Source organism: Nannospalax galili, unplaced genomic scaffold (genome assembly GCF_000622305.1).
Source record: "Nannospalax galili isolate Female #2095 unplaced genomic scaffold, S.galili_v1.0 scaffold162, whole genome shotgun sequence".
NCBI lineage: Eukaryota > Metazoa > Chordata > Mammalia > Rodentia > Spalacidae > Nannospalax > Nannospalax galili.
The window spans coordinates 1405951-1426427 of NW_008350388.1; the positions used below are offsets into that span (position 1 = coordinate 1405951).

Genomic DNA, 20477 nt, shown 5'->3' on the forward strand with positions numbered 1-20477 from the left:
TACTTGAATTTTGAGTTGCAAATGTTTGGTCTTTCAACTTCATGTCCCTTCTGATATTAGTTGTTAGTTTTACCTTTTTGAATTTGTGCTCTATACTCTTTTAGATTTTTGGGGCTCTTTTTTTGTAGATAACTTCTCACTTTGTAGCCCAGGCTATTCTGAAACTCAATATGTAGTCTAGGCTGGCCTTGTGGTCTTAAACTCCTGTCAGTCTTCCTGCCTCAGCCTCCCAAGTGCTGAGATTTTAGGCATGAGCCACCTTCATAAATATTCTTGAGCTGTGCTCACAGTTGCAGTTATTTGGATTTTGATCTTAGGAGTTGGTTAGTACTCCAGATTTTGATCGATTTTGATCTTAGGAGTTGGTTAGTACCCCAGAAATCCTTAGTATAGGATTAATTATCCCTCCGGACTAAGGCCTTTCTGAGTATACTACTCAGTGTCCCAGGAATGATGAAATGTTTTTCATCTGGCTGAGGGGAGTAGGCACTATGACCGGCCTCATGTGAGCTCTCATCTCAAATCGTTCTTTTCCCGGCCTATGAATGTTTTCTCCATAGTCTACCGATCAGTATTTTGGTGAATACCTGCAGTGAGTGAGCCTCTGCGGATCCCTGGAATTCTTTCTCAAGGCTTCTCTGCAGTTCAGAGACCTCTCCAGTTCTCCGAGGTCTCAGCTCCATTTCTTCACTTCAGGGAGTTTGCTAGGTTTTTCCTTGATTTCCTCTCCCTACCCAGCTCTGGGAACTCTGGCTAGTAAGCCAGGACTCCTGCAGGCCTCACCTACTGCCCACTCTTCTCTTTCTTTGTTTCTTGAAAACTTTCATCCTGTTTCTGGCTGTTGTTTCAGGTGGGGACAGTGAAATCCAACCCCTGCTGCCTTATCCTGGCCAAAAGAGAATTTAAAATGTTTTTAATGCGTATGAGTGCTTTGTCTGCATGTATGTAAGTGCACCACATCTGTATAACGCCCAGGGAGCCAGAAAAAGGTGTGGGATTCTCTGGTACTGGAGTAATGGATGGTTGTTACTTGCCATGTGCATATGGGAACAGAACTTGGGTCCTCTGAAAGAGCACCCAGTACTGAGCCATTTCTCCAGTCTCCAGTCATCTCTATTAGTTTACAAAATGAATCTCAGGGATGGGGAATGGACCAGAGGTTAAGAGCATGTATTGCTCTTGCAGAGGACCTGAGTTCAATTCCTAGCACCTGTGTTGGGTGGCTCACAACTGTCTAGAACTCCAGCTCCAGGGGATCTGATGCTTCTGGCCTTCTTGGACACCTGCACTTACACACACACACCCATACACAGACATGCGCAGACATATAAATAAAAATAAAACAAATCTTAAAAATGAATCTCCCACGAGCTCAACTTATTGCCCATGAGATGTATCAATTATGTTTTACAGCTATTATATAATATTGAGCTATGACTGGGAGATGGACGAACACATTACATTAAGATAAAACATTTCACTGTTTTGTGGAAACACTTTTTCAGTGTCAGTTAAAGGGAAACTGTTACCACAAGTTGATTTTATCAAGAATCAGGAAGTAGTATGAGATCATCATTGGCTTCAAAACGTTGTTTTAAGTAGGAAACTGTATACACAGGAGGTGTCTAGCTGGGATGCATACTTGTCAGAACTGTGTGGCTGGGCTGATGTGCTGACTGACCTTCATCCTTTGACATGATGTTGGATGCTAACAGCACAGGCAGTGTACCACTGGCTACCCAAATTCCTTTGACATTTTTAATGTCCGGACTAGCTTTTGCTATAATGCTAGGCAATGCTGTGGTCATTTTGGCTTTTGTGGTGGACAAAAACCTTAGGCTTCGAAGTAATTACTATTTTCTTAATTTGGCCATTTCTGACTTCTTTGTGGGTAAGTTATATGTCTTTATATAAAATAATCTTTTCCAACTATCATTTATTTCTAAAACCATAAAATAGGGTCCTATTATTCAGGGAACTGTATGAGTTGGAGGGGAGATTAAGAACAAAAAGTTAAAATATTAAAAAATCTGGGAAGGGGTCTATATGCCATGTTAAAGGAGATTATAGGTATATGTGCGTCTGTGTGTGTAAAGAGAATTTTCATCTGAAAATAAGTTATTTTCTCTTTATAGAATAAAAATATGAGCTCAGAATAGTTCTACCTTATTTTAATATCAGATCTATTTTCTAGTGTGTTTCAATTTACAAATGTTCTTTTCTAAGTAAGTATGACTTCCTTTGTACCCTGATGTTGAAATAATAGAAACAATGTACATATTGGTAGCCAGCACAATATAAAAATGGGATACGCAGGCCAATGAAATAGTTCAACCAATGTATTGTTTTTCGAAGTAGCACAGAATCTTACACAGCCAACAGTCAAGTACTTTGCACATAACATAGAACCACAGCATCGCGTAATTGTAACAGACTACAGAAATCAAAATAATCTTTCATTGAAAACACATTCTTTGTAATTTTTCTTATTGCTGTCTTTGAGTCTGACGCACTGCCTGCAGCACTAACGAGGCACTGTACTATCACTTTTTAACAGTGCTTATCATAATAAAGGTAGCTACAAGCTGTCCGAGGACTGATGCTATTTCGTTGGAGCTTCTAGTATAATTTCACTTGGCCCATTGGCCTATTCAGATTATTATTTTTTCTGTATAGCTACATAAAGTTTGCATTTATGCTAAAACCAAAGGAAACTCATACAATAGATTGTTCGTTGCCCAGAACACAGAGGTTGCTCAACAAATGTTTGTCCCTTCTCTTTTGATTTTTCCCCAGATATGTTTTGACGCAAATCAAGTTCACATATATTAGTATCATGCCCAGTATGTGTCAATACAGTAGGGTATGCAAGTACTGTTAGATACTGGGGGGACATACAGAAGAGTGGGTTCGTCTCTTTCTTTAATGCAGGAGAGTGGATGAGAGAGGTTCATAGATAACTATTGTAGGATGGAGCACTGGAAAGCTCCATGAAGATGCAACTAATGTTGTGGATGCCAAAGGGAAAGTAGCATTCTGAATTCACCATTGAGGGCAGAGATAACTCTAAGAGTCAGCAGTGGCATGCTGGTGGAAAATCATCCGTTGTAGCTTCCTGAGTGAGGTCCGGGCTGGCTGCTGTGCACATGGCTGAATGGGGGAAGCAAGGGCTGAAGTTGGGCTCTATGTGGTGAAGGTCTTCAGGTAGTAATGTCAGTCTGGAATGGAGCTTACCAAGCAGGCAATGTGGAGACTAAAGAATCAGAAAGCAGCTGAATGTGTCAATGGACCAAATTTACCCTTGACACATGGGAAGTGCTGGGGTGGGGGGCGGAGTGCGGCTGGGAGGTGGCACAGTTGTAGAGACTATGCTGCAGGGATCTAGGCAGAAGCCAAATGGAGACTGAGCTACTATCAGAATGCAGGGCTGGGCAGCAGGCAGGATCGCAAAGGATGGAGCTGGGCAAGGGAAACAGAGTTGAATGGCAGATTGGGCTTCTGACACTAAGAAAGGTTCGGCAGTCAGTAGAGGTAAGAGGCATTTAGGAGGGTTGAGAAGGTAGCAATAGCTCTGCTGTTGTCTTGAAAATTTCTGAGAAAGTTCTCAGCTGTAGACATTGGTTTAGAAGTCAATACACAGAAATAACAAGTCAAAGATAAAGAGAGATAACCAATATAACATTGTTTTTTGGGGGGGACAGTGGTGGGAATTGAAATCAGGGTTCCATATGTAGTAGAAGTTACTCTAGCTACCCAGACTTACAGACACACAGACAGACACCCACACACAGATACCCACACATCTTAAATCAACAACCTTCCCATTTCTCTCTTTAATTCTGTCTCTCCAGCTAACATTTGCAACTTGGTATAGATCTATCCGCATCCTCCTCTATGGCATGTAACATGTATACATTCACAAGTGTGGGAACATAGACAGCAGTTGGCTGCAGAACTCTCTCTCTCTCTCTCTTTCTCCTTCCTCTTTTTCTCCCTCCTCTTCCTCACTCTTCTGCTCTTCTTCCTTCCAAAAATTATGTGACCTTTAGGTGACACTCAGCACTTAAAAGAAATGATACACTTTGCCTGACCCAATGAGAGTAAGACCCTGGATACTCTGGTAGTGCAGAAGGAATGAGTTCAAGGGGCTGAGACAGCCTGAGGCATGGGGTGAGTGTCTTTGTGTCCAGTCCAAAGCTGGCATCTGTGAGGCCTCTCCATTCAAGGAACACTTGGAGATGTAACTGGTCTTTGAGAAATGGCTCTGCAGATATAGTTATTCAGCAGACCTGGTGGTCCCTCTCCATCAGCAGGTGGGTGGACAGAGAATTTGCTTTGTTCCTGGTGAGAGAAGTATACAGGTTACAGGACCCCCTGTCTTTCCTTTCAAAATGTGTATGTGGGGCTGGAGAGATAGGTCAGTGGTTAAGAACACTGGTTGTTCTTGCAGAAGACCGGGTTCAAATCCCAGCACCCACATGGCAGCTAACAACTGTCCATAACTCCAGTCCCAGGGGATCCAACAGCCTCTTCTGATCTCCCCGGGCATTGCACGACATGGGTGCACTTCCCTACATGCAAGCAATACACACATACATATAAAATAAAAATAAAAAATGTGTATGTATGTATGTTGTGTGTGTGTGTGTGTGTGTGCATGTGCATGGATACGTGTGTGCATGCACAAATGTGCATGTAGAGACCAGAGGACAACCTCAGATGTCATCCTCAGGAAGACTATCCACCGATTGAGACAATGTCACTCATTGGCCTGGAACTTGCCAATTAGGCTAGACTGGCTGGTCAGCAGGCCTCGGGGATACTCAGTCTCTACTTCTGCAGTGCTGGGATTGTGAGTGCATGCCATCATGCCCAACATTTTTATGTGGGTTCTGGGAATCAAACTTAGGTCTTCAATGCTTGCAAAGCAAGCACTCTACCCACTGAGCTAGCTCCTCAACCCGAGTCTCCTCTCATCTGCCATTCTTGTCGTTCACATTTCCTCTGTCCCTGACAGCTTTATTCAGAGTTCTCCTTTTCTTGTTTTTGTTTTTGAGACAGGGTCTCATTGTAGCCCCAGTTGGCCTGGAACTTGTTACATAGACTAGGCTGGCCTCAATCTCACAGAGATCTTCCTGCTTCTGCCTCCCGAGTGCCGGGATTAAAGATGTATGCCACCACACCCTGTGAGGGCTCCTTCTTTAAAACAACACTCACCTTGGCACAAGAACTGGGACAGTCCCTGAGGGCTTTGTGTAACAAGATCTGAACTTTCTGCTGATGCCCTTATCTTTTACCATGGTTTGAAGTGTGCACTTTGGCTCTGAGCCTGAGTGAGTTCATGAAGGTGGTGGGGTGAGGCAGGACAGGACACTGAGATTTTCTTGTAGCTGTGAGCCAGTCATTCATTTCAAAATTTTTTGATTAATTAATTAAATGTTGTTTTATGTGTATGAGTGTGTTGCTTGCATGTATGTAAGGGCACTTGTGTTGTGCAATGCCTGAGGAGGTCAAAAGAGGGTGTTGGATCCCTTGAAACTGGAGTTAAGAATGGTTGCTAGCCATCATGTGGGTGCTGGGAACTGAACCTTGGTCCTCTGCAAGAGCAGCCAGTGCTCTTAACTGCTGAACCATCTTTTCAACCCCCATTTAAAACTTTTTAATTAATTAATTTTTCTTTTAGGTGTGTGAGTGTTTTGCCTATATGTAAGTGCACCCATGTGTGCAATGCCCACGGAGGCCAGAAGAGGGCATTGGATCCCCTGGAACTGGAGCTACAGATTGTTGTTAGTCACCATGTAGGTGCTGGGAGCTGAACCTGGGTCCTCTGCTACAGCAGCCAGTGTTCTTAACTGTTGAGCTATTTCTCTAGCCCCAGTCATTCATTAAAAAAATACATTTATTTATTTATTTATTTATTTATTTATTTATTTATTTTGTGTGGTGGAGGGTACAAGTGTGCATGTAGAGGTCAGAAGACAACTTGTGGGAGTCAGTTCTCTCCTTCTAACATGGAGATTGAACTCAGGCTGTCAGACTTGGCAGCAGGTGTCTTTACCTGCCGAATTATCTTGCCTTTATTTATTTATTTATTTATTATTTATTTATTTATTCATTCATTCACCCATTCATTAATATTACTAAGCCAGCCATTCTTAAAGGTTGGGATGGGGTCAGGAGACACAGAGCTCTAGAGCTGTAGGGTGATGGCAGGGTCAATGAGGTCAACACAGATACTTAGGACATTGAGCCTTCCTGTTAAACACCCTCTTCTCACAGGTTTCAGAACTGGCCCCCTGCACTTTGTGATAATTGATTAGTTAGCTTCCCAGATTGAATTCATTATTGAAAAGCAAAGACTTATTGAAGAAACTATTCCATTGCTTGCTGCACCTGTGTGCTCTCTCATGGCACACTCTTTGTTGTGATTTGAATGTGCAATGCCCCCATAGGCTCACATGTTTGAACGCTTGGTTCTCAGTTGGTAGAGCTGTTTTGGAAGGTTGTGAAAACTTCAGGAAGTGGAGCTTTGCTGGAGGAAGTAGAACACTGGGGGTGGAGCTTGAGATTTGATAGCACAGCCCTGTCAGTCCTCCAATTCCTGACCATGTTAGCAGCTTCCTCAGATTCCAGTCACCAAACATTTGCAGGTGATGACCTGTACCCCTTAAACTGTAAGACAAAGTAAACCCTTCTACCCCTAAGTTGCTTTTTGTTAGGTGTTTGATCAGATTAATGAGAAAAGTAACTAATATACTACTGATATAAATGTGATGGAAATGTCTGTTAAATTGGTACCGTGTGACTGGTGTTTCTATCCATGAACATTTATGACTGATACAGTCATATGATGGATGGCAGAACAGGATCTTAAGAGGTGAAAGGTGGTTGGTGCCATAGTGAAGTCTCTTTTCCTGGCTGCGTTCTCACTGAATCCTTACAGGGACTTTTGAGGGACGTGTATGATGAGAGAGGTGAACTCTCTTGTCTCTTTCCTCCTCAAGGGTATAACATGAGAGCAGTTTGACAACATGCTCACTTAGCATAAGAACAAAAGTAGTTTCCCCAGTAGGGCTAGGGCTCATGCTCTCTCTTCACTTGGGCTTTTGATCAGGTTTAGAGTATCAGGCTCGAATTCCCTCCTATGGAGCAGGTCTTACTCAGAAAGCAGTTGGTTGGTCCCATAACTTTCATGCCACTATTGCACCAGTTGAGCCCACCTTGTGTTTCAGGTCAGGGTACTGTAACATTCAAGATTGTCTCTTCTTATAGGGACACTATGCCTATTGAATCAGGGCCCCACCCTTATGACCTCATTTCTCCTTAACTTTTTTCCCAAGAGGTCTCATCTCTTAATACAGCCACTTTGGGTGTGTTAGGGGAGAGGACAGAGGCACACAATCTACAATACCTTCTACACTTTCACCATTACCCCCACACCCTTCTGTTGTTCAGAGGATTTCCTGAGGCTATGAGCTTCTCTCACCCTTTGCTTGACATTTGCTCATGGAGGACATAACTTTTCAGTGGGATTGGACAGAAGGGGCAATACTAAACTGGTGGCAATTTTAAAGCATACTGGGCTTCCCCACTGACCTTGATTCATTTATTCAAAAATTGTATATTTCAAATAAAATGAAAAGACACATCCCTGCCCTCATGGGGCTTCTATTTCCACTAGTGTGGGGATGGGAAGACATAATAAACAGCATTTGAAAGGGTGATAATTGATGTTCAGAAAAGTATGGCAGGAATAGTGTGTGTGTGTGTGTGTGTGTGTGTGTGTGTGTGTGTATGCTGGGGGTAGGGATTTCAGCTTAAAACATGGGGGATAATATTCATTGAGAAAGACACTCTTGAGCAAATGGAATGGAAGAAGTTCTCTAGGGAAGGGACATATCACCGAGTGGGAAGGATGTGAGGCAGGAGGGTGTGCAGTGTATTTGAGGCCAGAGGACTGGAGTGAGTTGGGGCTGGAGAAATAGCAGGTGTAGGGCAGCTGGCATAGAGTGGTCACCCACATCACACAAGGCTCCATTCATCTTCCTCCCATTCCTGCTCCCCTACCTCCCCTTCTTCCTTTCACCACCTTCTTCTGATATATCTGACTTGATTCTGCCTTACTTTCTCTTAATCACACATGCCAAAGGTTTATTGTTCAATTGGAGGAACTGGCTTTTGGTCTTATTTAGCAAATCCACTGATCCAGAAGCAAATTTTCAGAGTAGATTTTGTAGGAGCACTTAGGTATAGGGCTATCAGAGAAACAGTTCAGATTCACTTTTCTGAAACTCCTTTGGAACAGGTCACAACCATCACCATTGCTCCACAGAGAGAGAGGAACTGCAAACATGACATCTGTACTAAAACACCATACAGAGCACAAAAGGACTGCAGGGTTTTATTAAACCAAAGGAACAGGGTCTGGGGTGATGGTTGTTTGTAGTGCTTGCCACACAAGCGTGAGGACTGGAGTTCAATCCCAGCAGCTACATAAAAAGCTGGGCATGGTGATACATGCTTGTGATCTCAGTGCTGGAGGGTGGAGACAGGGGGATCCCCTGGGGCCACTGGCCCACCAGCCAAGCCAAATCAGTCAGCTCCAGGTTCACTGAGAGACACTGTCTCAAAAAGTAAAGTAGATGGCTCTTGAGAAGGAAGCCCCCCTCCCCGAGGTTGTCCTCTGGCCTACACACACACACACACACACACACACACACACACCCTTGCACACACAAAACAAAACACCAGAGGAACAGACTAGAGCATGTGTGTTCCAAGCCAAGTGCTATTTGAAGCTGCTTCTAGGTCCTGAACTTCCTCTTTCACAGAACTCAGAAAGCATGTGGAAAAGAGTAGTTAACTCTGATCTTTCTTTAATTTTTAAGTTGGTGATGTTTAATGATTAATGGCATGTCCCTCTGTGGAAGAAATGAGGGTAGGTATAGAAAAGATACATGTTGGGAACACTGGATGCCATAGTCAGGGGCCAGAACACAAATGTCTCTATTTTTGAGATACTTTGATCTACTTGGGGTAAACCTGGGAAATCACTTTCTGTCACAATCATCTCCTAGCACCCCCACACCCCTATACAATGATATAAAAGTCAGGGGATCTGACAACATTGAAAACATAATTGGTGCCCAGTGAACTGGTGTATGCTGGAAATCTCAGCCTCAGCTAAGGCAGGAAGATCACAAGTTTGAGGCCAGCCTGAGCTACATAGTGAATCTGAAGTCAGCCTGGGCTACATAGTAAGAATTCTGTCTCAGTAAACCAAACCCCATACAAACCCCAAACAAACCCTCACAATTGGAACATAAAACAAGCAGGGTATTTGAACTATACATTCAGGAAGTAAAACTGGATCTGGTGATGCAGGTCTGTAATCCCAGCTACTGGGGAGACTGAGGCAAGAGGATTGAAGGCTTAAGTGTGCTTGGACTACAGAATGAGTTCAAGGCCAGCCTGGGCAAGTCTGTTAAGACTCTGTCTTAAAAAGTAAAAAGAGGGAGCTGGAGAGATGGCTCAGCAGTTAAGAACACTTGTTGTTTTTGCAGAAGACCCAGGTTTGAATCCCAGCACCCACATGGCAGCTAACAACTGTCCATAACTCCAGTCCCAGGGGATCCAATGGCCTCTTCTGACCTCTGTGGGCACTGCATGACACCGTTGCACTTACCTACATTCAGGCAATACATGCATACACATAAAATAAAAATAATAAAACAAAATTTAAAAAAAGTTTTTTTAAAACAAAGTAAAAAGAGGTCTGGGAGTAAGGTCAATGGTAGAGCACTTGGCTAGCGTGTGCAAGGCCTGAGTTCCATCTACAGTGTTGCCCAAAGAACTGACCACACAGCTCTTTGTCTCAGTGTTGCTCTGTTTCCCTTCCTATACACAAATTCAGGTGAGAACACCAAGTGCTGCCTTCCCTTCCACACTTCTCCAACAATGGCATGTGGCCTCTTCCCGTCCTTTGGAAGAATGCGTGGTTTCTTTCCCTTTTTTTTTTTTTTTTTTTTTTTTTTTTTTTTTTTTTTTTTTTTTATTTCTTTCTTTCTTTCTTTCTTTCTTTCTTTCTTTCTGTTTTTCATCCTTCCTACTGTTCTTAATGATGAGCAGTTTGGCTAACATGTTGAACATGGGGATGTCTGCAAGAGCCTGATAAAATATGAACATACTCAACAAAACCAGCCTGATATAAAGATACTCAACAAATATAAAGATACTCAACAAAACCAGTTTTCAACTGAGTTCCCACTTAAATCCCCCAGTAAGTGGTGACGCCTCTCTGAATGCCAACGCAGTGAAAACTTTGGCGTCAAAGGAAGGGGAGCCCAACAGAGTCATGTCCCAGGCCAGCAGTGTCTGTGCTGGGCTGATCATTGTGGTTGATTTAATCTATTTGTTCATTGTTGATGAAAGTTGTAGTTAGCCAGGGATTTTGAACTCATGTCATCTGCTTTCAAATCCAGTCCTCTCTGCTTACTAGCTGATTGCATTTAGCTCCTTTCCCCTTTTTCAATTTTGGGTTCTTTGTTTTTGTTTGCTATTGAGACAGGGTCTCATTGTGTTATTCAGGCTGGCCTCATACTCATGGCACTCCTCCTGCCTCAGCCTCCAAAATGTTAGGATTATAGGTATGTCACAGCACGAGGCCCTTTAACTGTTAACATGGTTCCTACCTCACCAAGTTTCTATAAGCATGAAATGATATGTTATTTTATTCATTTTTATTAGATTATATTTTTATTCTGTTTAATTAATTAATTTATTATTTTAAATTTATTTCACGTATATGAGTGTATTGCCTGCATGTGTATAAGTGCACCTGTGTCATGCAGTGCCCATGAAGGACAGAAGAGGCATCGGATTCCCCAGGAACTGGAGCTATGAACAGTTGCTAGCTGCCATGTGGCTGCTGGGAATCAAACCTGGGTCCTCTGCAAGAACAGCCAGTGCTCTTAACTGCTGAGCCACCTCTCCAGCCCTTTTGAGTTGTTATTGTAATGTGCAGAGTGTGATGTCTGGCATGTGGTTATTGAACAATACACATCAGCTGTTATTAAGTTGAACGCAAAAGATATCAAGGAAGTCAATGCAGATATAGGAAACACAAACATTGATTTGTAACAGGGCCCTAATCCTCAGGAAAGACAAATGAAAAGAGCCCTGATAGCGAGGGGGGGGGGCGGGGATTAGCACAAGAAAGAAGGAGAAAATAGCAAGGGTAAGCTGGAGAGATGGTTTAGTGGGTAAAGCGCTTCTTGTGCACTAGGACCTGAGCTCAAATCTCCAGCACTGTATAAACACTGGGCATGGCATGTGTGCCTATAACCCCTACTCTGGGAGGTGAAAGACAGGAGGGCCCCAAGGGGTTTGCTGGCCCACCAGTCTGTCCTGAACAGTGAGCTGCATGTTCAATGAGAGGCCCTGCCTCAAAACTAAGGTGGAGAAGTGATTGAGGGAGACGTCGTGATGTCATCTTATGGCCTCCTTACATATTAGGTACATCACATACACACACACACACACACACAAATAGAAGGGGGCTAGTTGGGAAGAGTAGGAGGATCTGTGGGAGTGGGAGAAGGATGAGAGGAAGTAATGGGGCAAATATCAACAAAATACATTATATGTGCATGAAAATATAATGAAACAATTATTATGTATAATTAATATATGCTAATATAAACAGCAATGTTGCCAAGAGCATGCCAGTGACAGAGGGACACCTCAGTCAAGGAATTTCCAACAAAGAGGACATAGAAGAGGTCAGATTTTGACTTGACTGGAAGAATGACAAGAAAGCACAGTTTAGAAAAAAGAGGTGGACACGAGCCTGTGTCTAGTGCGAGGCCCTAGATCTGATCCCCAACCTAAAAATGGGGGTGGGTGGGTGCATTCCAGGAAGAGAGAATATTATCAGCAAAGAGAAAGGGATTTGAAGATATGGGGTATACTGGGAAAGGGTGATCAATCTTGTTTGGGTTGGATCATGAAGGACACAAAGGTGATTTATGATGTATATAGCTAGAAAAAGAGGCTAGAGTCTGCAGTTAACTTGGAAAGTAATAAGAAGCCCTTACAGGTACTTTGTTCCTGATGGCTATTCTAAAAATCACAATTAAAGAGTGTATAGGGGAGCAGTCCTGCACAGTTTGACAAAATACTAAAAATTAATTATGATATATATAAACTCTATATATAGTGAGATATATATATATATGTTAGTATAGTATTACCACAACAAAAATCTGGGGCAATAAACTTAGAAAAGATCAAGCTGGGAAGATGGAGCAATAGTTAAGAGCACTTGTTGCTCTTGGGGCTGGAGAGATGGCTCAGCGGTTAAGAGCGCTGACTGTTCTTGCAGAGGACCCAGGTTTGTATTCCAGCACCCACATGGTGGCTAACAATCATCTGTAACTTCAGTTCCAGGGGATCTGATGCCTTCTTCTGACCTCTGTGGGCATTACATGACACCAGTGCTCTCATACGCATGTGGGCAATACAGTCATACACATAAAATAAAAATAATAAAATATTTAAAAAGAGCACTTGTTCTTGCAGAGGACCTGGGTTTGGTTCTGGTCACTCACATGGTGGCTCACAATGGTCTGTAATTCCAGTTCTGGGGGTTCTGACACCCTTTCATAACCTCCATTAGCACTGTGTGCACATGGTACATGTACATACATGTGGGCAAAACACTCATACACATAAAATAAAAATAAATAAATCTTTACAAAATTAAAGAAAAAAAGTTGGTTTAGATCACAGTTTGGAAGTTCAAATCCCAAACTGAGTGGCCTTTTGGTTTGGCTTCTGATGGTGGCGGTTAGCGATGGTTGGGAGCATACATGTGCGTGAGTGCTCACAACCAGAATCAGGAAGAGTTCTCTATCTCTACCCAGGGATGCCCTAATGGCAGAAAAACTTCCCACTGGACTCCACCTCCTACAAGTCCACAGCACTTTCCAATCTCACCATTCTGGAGACGAAGCTTCTCCATACTTACCTTTGGAGGACAGTCCTCTAAATGGTAGCAAGAACTAAACTGTTTTCAGATGTGTCATTCTGTAGTAAATCTATTACAATATACCTCCTTGTAGTCAATGATGTGTTTTAAAATAAAATCTGTCATCTATCTATCTATGTATCTATGTATCTATGTATCTATGTATCTATGTATCTATCTATCTATCTATCTATCTATCTATCTCTATCTATCATCTATCTGTCTATCTATCTATCATCTATCGATCTATTTATCATCATCTATCTATGTATCTATCTATCTTATCTATCTATCATCTATCTATCATCTATCTATCTATTTATCTATCTATTTTTCATCTATCTATCTATCCTATCTATCATCTATCTATCTTCAATCTCTATCATCTATCTATATTTATTATTGTGTGTGTGTGTGTGTGTGTGTGTGTGTGAGTGAGTGCACATGTGCATGCCAAGCATTACATGGCATGTATGGAGATCAGAGAACAACTTGCAGGTGTTGGTTCTCTCAGTCCACCATGTGAGTTTTGGGTATCAAATTCAGATCACCAAGCTGGGTAGCAAGCACTTTTACCTGTTAAGCTATCTCGCTGGTCCAGTACTGCTTTTTAATCTATTTCTCTCCCTGTACAGGTATGATCTCCATTCCTCTGTACATCCCTCACACACTATTTGACTGGAATTTTGGAAGTGGACTCTGCATCTTTTGGCTCATCACTGACTATCTTTTGTGTACAGCATCTGTCTACAATATTGTTCTCATTAGCTATGATCGATACCAGTCGGTCTTGAATGCTGTAAGTTAAAATGTTATTTTCCTTAGAAAATTTTATACTTGTAAATTTTGAGTCCCCAGTCGGTCTTGAATGCTGTAAGTTAAAATGTTATTTTCCTTAGAAAATTTTATACTTGTAAATTTTGAGTCCCTAAGATATATAATCTATTCCTATACCAGGAGTTGTGGATCCCAGGGATTTGCACATAAGCAAGTAAGTTATCACTGAGATACTCCTCTATCCTGACAAAAAAAGTGTAATTTTTTGTTTGAGAAATGTAGAGGCCCCTCATCTTTTGATCTGTGTGATCAGGGCAAGTCATTCCCCTATGACCCACTGAAATGGGAGGGGAGGCATCAAAGAAAATTCAAGTTTAATAGTCAGAAGTACTATACTGTGTCTTTGGTAACTTGACTGTCTGTGAAGTTTACAGTTTACTCCACAGCCAAGTTAAGACTTGAATGTTTTCCTCAGGATAGAACTTGGTGTACACTTAGAAAGAATCCCAGACTTTGAATAGGACGAGAAAATCAATTCTGAACAATCAAAGAAGACAGGTTACATGGGGGGCAGGGGAGAACTGGCTTAGGATCTGTGACAAGAATCAGTCTGAATTTAGCCAAAATTCAGAATAGCCTCATTAAGGAGGTAGTAACAATACATAGGAGGCTGAACTTCTCAACAGCAGAACAATGGAGAAAATAGGGCACAGCATGGAAGGAAGCCACAAAAATCAGGACAGCGATTTGTGGTCTTAAAAATCCATCTGTGTGTGTTTGTGTGTATGCTCATGTGTGTGCCACTACACACTTACAGAAGTCAGGGGACAAGCTCAGGTATTAGTCTCACTTTCCACCTAGTTTGAAACAGGGTCTCTGTGCTGTTTTTCTACTATGTATGCCAGTCTAGTTAGCCTATGAACTCCCAGCACGAGCAGCTGGATCACAGACACATGCTACCAAGTCTTGCTTCACATGGGTTCTGGGGATCTGAACTCATGTCCTTGTGCTTGCCCAACAAGTACTTTACTCACTGAGCTAGCTCCTCACCCCTTATTTGCAATCTTTGGCTTTCTTCACTTCTGGGTCTTAGGGACTCAAATCTTTGGAGGACGACTGTGTGGCAACCCTTTTGCTAAATACTGGCTTGTAGAAGTAAGAGTCTTGGGGGGAATCTTGGAGGTAGATCCAGAAGCACATGGATCAAGTGCTGTTCTGGCAGTGGAGAGAGGAAAGGGCTGCTCCTTCCTGGGAGGACCATGTGACAGGAAGGGGCATTAGATGATACAAATGGCAAACTACTGAAACAAAGGGGGCTTCAAAATGCTGAGGCTCAAGCAAGACAGAAGTTTCTTTTTCTCAGAACAGAATGGGAAAGGAGGAAGGTTCTGCTGTAGGAGTTTGTCCAGGACTCCCCACTAACAGCATGGCGCTGTCCCCTAGAGGTCAGGGACCAGCAAACATTTATTATCCAGGGACAGATAGTAAACATTTTCAGCTTTGTAGTTCCTGTAGTCCTTTCAACTCTGCTGTAGCATAGAATAGCCCTACATGATATGTTAGGGGCGGGTGTTGTTCTTGGTTATGGGTCAGTAAGACTTTATTTACAGAAACAAGTGGTGGACCAGATTTGTTCCGACAGTAGTGTGCTGACATCGCTCTAGGCCATTATCGATACTCTTCCTGCTTATAGTCAGGCTGCTGTTCTAGATTCTGGACAGGAAGGGGAAAGGACAGAAGTCCGTGGCCAGGGATTTTCTTTTAACCAAGTAGTGCAAATTTGTTGTCATGTCCACTCAGTTCTCAATGGTGGGACTCAGTCCCATCATTTTGTCTCACTGCAAAGAGGGCTGTGAAATGTGGTCTCTACTGAGCCACCGTTTGGCCAGGAGAAAGAGTGAAATGGATGTGCTGGGACAGTCAGCTGGCTCTACCAGTTGACACTGGGTACTTCGTTTGTGTCAGGGCCACTGCAGTTTGCATGGGATAAACCATGGAGAGAGGGTAATCAGTTTGCATTGACAACGCAGATGCCATGATCTCACTTCTTTCCAAACGGTTGAACTTATCCTACCACTGAGTCGTGAGATCAGCTTGCTGGGCTGTGACCAGTTGGCTTTTCTCTTTCTTTTTCTTTTCTCCCCCACCTTCTCTTTTATAAGTTCATCATATGGAAATGACAGGGAATGGGGCAGAGTAGAACAAAGTAAGCAAAGATAGAATAGGAATTACCGGAGTGCCCACACATCTTAAGGGTAACTATTAACTTGATGAATACATCTCGTCTGTTGTCTTGCTTTTTATGATGTAAAAATGTATTTCTTGCTTTAGCTAAAGTTAAAAATTTGAAAACAGTGCCTTAAATCAGAATCTTTTCATTTGCACTTTAAAACTTTCTTTTCTTTCTGGGTATTTCTTTTTGAAATTTCTTTGATTTGTTTTATTTTTAGGTGTGTGTGTATATGTGTGTGTATGTGTATGTATGTATGTGTGTGTGTGTGTGTGTGTGTGTGTACACAGGTGCCCAAAGAGGCAAGAAGAGGATGCCGGATCCCCTGGAGCTAGAGTTACAGACAGTTGTGAGCTGCTCAACATGGATTCTGGGAATTAAACTCTGGTCCTTTGCACTCTTAACTGCTGAGCTGTCTCTCTGCCCCTCCTTTTGATCTTTATTGGAGGTTCCTAGAACGTTCTTCGTCAGTTGTCTAAGTTTATTTACAGTTGACAGACAGAAAAGGAATAGCAGTTTGCTGGGCTAGAAAAGGTGCTTACAGGTTACAGAGAGATGGGGAGAGAGGGTCAGGGAGGAAGTGTGTGTGACTGTGTGTGAGGTGTGTGTGTGCATGCATGTGTGAGGTGTGTGTGCATGTGTGTGCATACGTGTGTGTGCGGGTATGTGCATGTGTGTGTGCATGTGAATGAAGTGTGTGTGTGTGTGTGTGTGTGTGCGTGTATATGTGTATGTGTTCACCCTAGTTTTGTTCTGAGGAACTCCCCTGGCAGTGAAGTCTGTAAACATGGTAAGGGGTGGGTGGCTAGACTTCTGTTCCTAGGAACACAGGGTAGAGTGCATAGCAGAGCCTCCTTATCTGAGAAAGTGTGAACTCAGGGGCATTTGCACCTTGTTGGCTAATTGTTCATGTGCAGCTCTCAGACAGTGGTGGTGGGAGGCTCAGCTCTGCCTGTAGCTGAAAGTAGAGGAGATGGTGGCAGGAAATGGGAGCTCTGGGCCGGGGGAACAGAAATCTGACAATAATTTAGAAGATAAAACTTCAAGGCAAACAGCCACACAGATTCCAGTGGCCCCAGAGGTGTCTTCCGGAGGGGCCAGATTGCATGTAGCTGGAGCACGAGTGCATGAAGAGGTCGAGAAGCTGGACCAGATCACAGCTGGAGGGAGGGGAGTGAAAACGTGCCCAGGAAGAAGATAGGAAGAGAAGGGTGCTCCTCTGCTCCGGACGAGGAAAGAAAACTGACAGGAAGAGAAGGGTGCTCCTCTGCTCCAGACGAGGAAAGAAAGCTGACAGGAAGAGAAGGGTGCTCCTCTGCTCCGGACGAGGAAAGAAAGCTCACAGGAAGAGAAGGGTGCTCTTCTGCTCCAGACGAGGAAAGAAAACTGACAGGAAGAGAAGGGTGCTCCTCTGCTCCAGACGAGGAAAGAAAGCTGACAGGAAGAGAAGGGTGCTCCTCTGCTCCGGACGAGGAAAGAAAACTGACAGGAAGAGAAGGGTGCTCCTCTGCTCCGGACGAGGAAAGAAAACTGACAGCAAAATCAAGACCTCGAGAAACTGGTGGGGATTGACTGCTCTGGGTTGCTGGAAACCGTGGGAATTTACTCTCCCCTTGCTCTAGAGGCTAGAAGTTTGACATCAATGTGGTTACAGGGCTATCCTCTCTCTGAAGGATCTTAGAGGGCCCTGTTTCACGTCTTTCTCTTGGTTCTTGATGTCGCGGCCAATCCTTGGCTTGGAGATGCTTCACCTCAATCTCTGTCCTCATATGGCCCAGAGTGAAGACTGTGAATGTGGTGAAGGAGGGGTAACTAGAGACTTAGCAGCACAGGGTGGATTGCATGACAGAGTCTCCAGGTAAAAATGAGAGAACACTGGTAAGGCTGCTCACAGGGCACCGGTAGCTTGTTGGCCGATTGTTCAGAGGCAGAAATCGGAAGGAAACCTCTGTGTTGTCTTTTCTTATAATGACACCAGTCATATTGGAGCAACGTGACCCCTAGCCCAATATGACACCATCTTAACTCAGTTACATCTGTAATCATCATATTTTCAAATAAGGTCACATTCACAGGTACCAGTGGATAGGACTTCAACATAACTTTTGGGGGCAACTCAACTCAACTCAAAACAGAAACTTGGAATGTAGTCTCATCTCATTATTAACACCAGCAAGTTCCAATGGGCTTCTCTGTTGTACTAAAGGAACGTGATTGACAGGATGTTTGGCTATTTTACTGTGGCAGAGAAGGAGGCAGGGTAAAGGGCAATATTCTGAATAATGCACATATTTTGTAGGGGGTGAGAGTGTTTTCAGAGAGGCCACTCTGATCAGTTGGGTCTGGATTCCGGCAACACTTGAGCTGTCAAGAACGCTCCCCAGAGATGAGGAAGGATGACGAGATTGGCATCCCGTCTCAAGTCCCTTGGATGTCCATTATCCCAATTGACCTTATGCATAATGAAAGAGATCGCTTTCTAGCATATTGCATTATACCATTACAAAGGCTGAGCAGAGCAATTAAAAAGCTAAATGCAGTTTTATGACCATCTGGGTATTGTTACCATCTTTATAACCATTAGATTTAGTGCAAGGGATGTATTAATTAGTGTCACGAGGAGTAGAAGGTAGAAGAATGTGTTGTATATGGAAGTTTGTGGTCAGCTTACATTTGAGCTTCTTCTCAGAAATACCAGCAAGTTTGGGTGGGAGAAAGCAATTTACAGTTAAAAAAAGAACTTATTTAAAAAATTATTAACCAATTTCCTTTTACCTATAGTCATTGGTAAACATGTACAGCCCATCAAAAAATAACAGTGTTGAAGACTATTGCTTCTCTTAAAAACTATGAAAACACAGTACACTGAGTCCTTAAAACTCACAGAGATGTAGATGGGAGATAGTGAAAGGGGGGCACACTTCTGTTTTCTTTCTTGTATATGAGGACATCAGAGAAATCTGGAACATTTGAGCTGGAAGGAAAATTAAAGACCCAGGTATCTAAAAGAGTTTCAGAGAGAAAGGCTGACTAGACCCCAGTGGATGGACTTGTACAGGCGAACGTCTGGGGACACTGACTTGACATATTTGGGCCTTAATACGGATGACAGACTATATGGGTTCCAGTGTGCGGGGGTCTGTGACAGCGTGCTGGTGGGGACAGGGATATAAAGATGATTAAGATTGTTTGACATATTCTGTATAAATTACACAAAAATCCTATGAAAACAAAATTTAAAAGTAATATATGAATGAAAAAAAGATATATAATTTAAAGAAGCAGGCTCCTACTGTAGGGGACTTTCAGCAAGCTCTCAAATAAAGAATTCTTGGTTCAATGACAGATGTAGTGGTGGACATCTGTGATTTCATCATTCCAGGAGGCAGAAGCAGAAGCTGGAATTCAAGACTGGTCTGGACTATGTAATTAGTTTAAGGTTAAGCTGAGCCGTGTAATGAGTCCCTGTCTATGAAAATCAAACACTGAGATGCAACTCAATGGTACAGCACGTTTCTGGTATGTGTAAAGCCCTGGATTGGATCCTCAGTGCAGAAACGAAAAATCTTGGTTTAGACATTTATCCCTAGTACAGAGTGGTTGATCTTAGATGTCTTCGGAGTTCAAAGATATTCTTGGAGATGTCAGGTTTGACACAAAGATTGCAGAGGGCAGTCTTCACTCACAGAATCTCATTTTCCCTTATGGGAACATGACTGTGTCACCCTTGAAAAGAAAAGAAAGGAAAAGAAAAGAAAAGAGAAGAAAAGAAGAAACAGCGACATTCGGTGCAGTCGTGTCTCTCAATGTGGGTTACCCTCATGGTGCTGGCTGTGGTGGAAACACTTGTAGAAAGAAGTGCTTTGGGATGGTTCAGGAACACTGTAACACCATTCCACAACAAGGTTGGGTTCTACCCTGTGCCCAGTCTTCTTGGGAGTGATGCAAGAGTGATTGTTGTTGTTGGCCCACTTCGGAGTTACAGCATGAATGGGTGAGTAGATCCTTCCCGAGTGTAGGAATCAGGTAAGGTGTGGTTTTCACAGTTTAAAAAACTGGGATCACGGTGAGAAATGCATTTTGCACTGTGATGTGGTACATGCATTTCTTTCTATATGTTTATCTGTATCCCCCAAATACATCACTTTCATTGATGAAACATCATCCAACAATATGTGACTCTGTGATGCATTCTGACACTGTGTGTTGTATTTCATCGAAAAGAACACCTATCATGTTCCAGGCTGCTGGTTGAGAAATGTGCTGAGGCACATCCAGTTGCAGTTACCATTATGATTAGTGTCTGTGAGTTAGGAGAAATCACTGCAAGTTGTGGGATACTTCCCCTCAAGTTGTTCAAATGTATCATGGAGGCCCTCAAAACAATTGTCATTGCTCTTGGTTGCTTACCAGAGCTCGATGGTAGGATTCTATTGTTTAAGA

General features: G+C 42.9%; 1 protein-coding gene across 3 annotated transcripts in view; it reads left to right on the forward strand.

The window, feature by feature from the left end:
* The window catches only part of Hrh4 (histamine receptor H4), a 29329-nt gene that overhangs the window by 6789 nt on the left and 2063 nt on the right, over positions 1-20477 (forward strand). The window contains exons 1-2 of one of the 3 annotated variants that reach the window (XM_008847629.1): positions 1699-1891; positions 10281-10286. In XM_008847629.1, the coding sequence (XP_008845851.1) occupies positions 1699-1891; positions 10281-10286 (199 nt within the window). Of the gene's footprint in view, positions 1-1698; positions 1892-10280; positions 10287-13662; positions 13827-20477 lie in introns of those variants that run through there. The other 2 variants (XM_008847628.1, XM_029570716.1) reach the window with 2 other exon arrangements.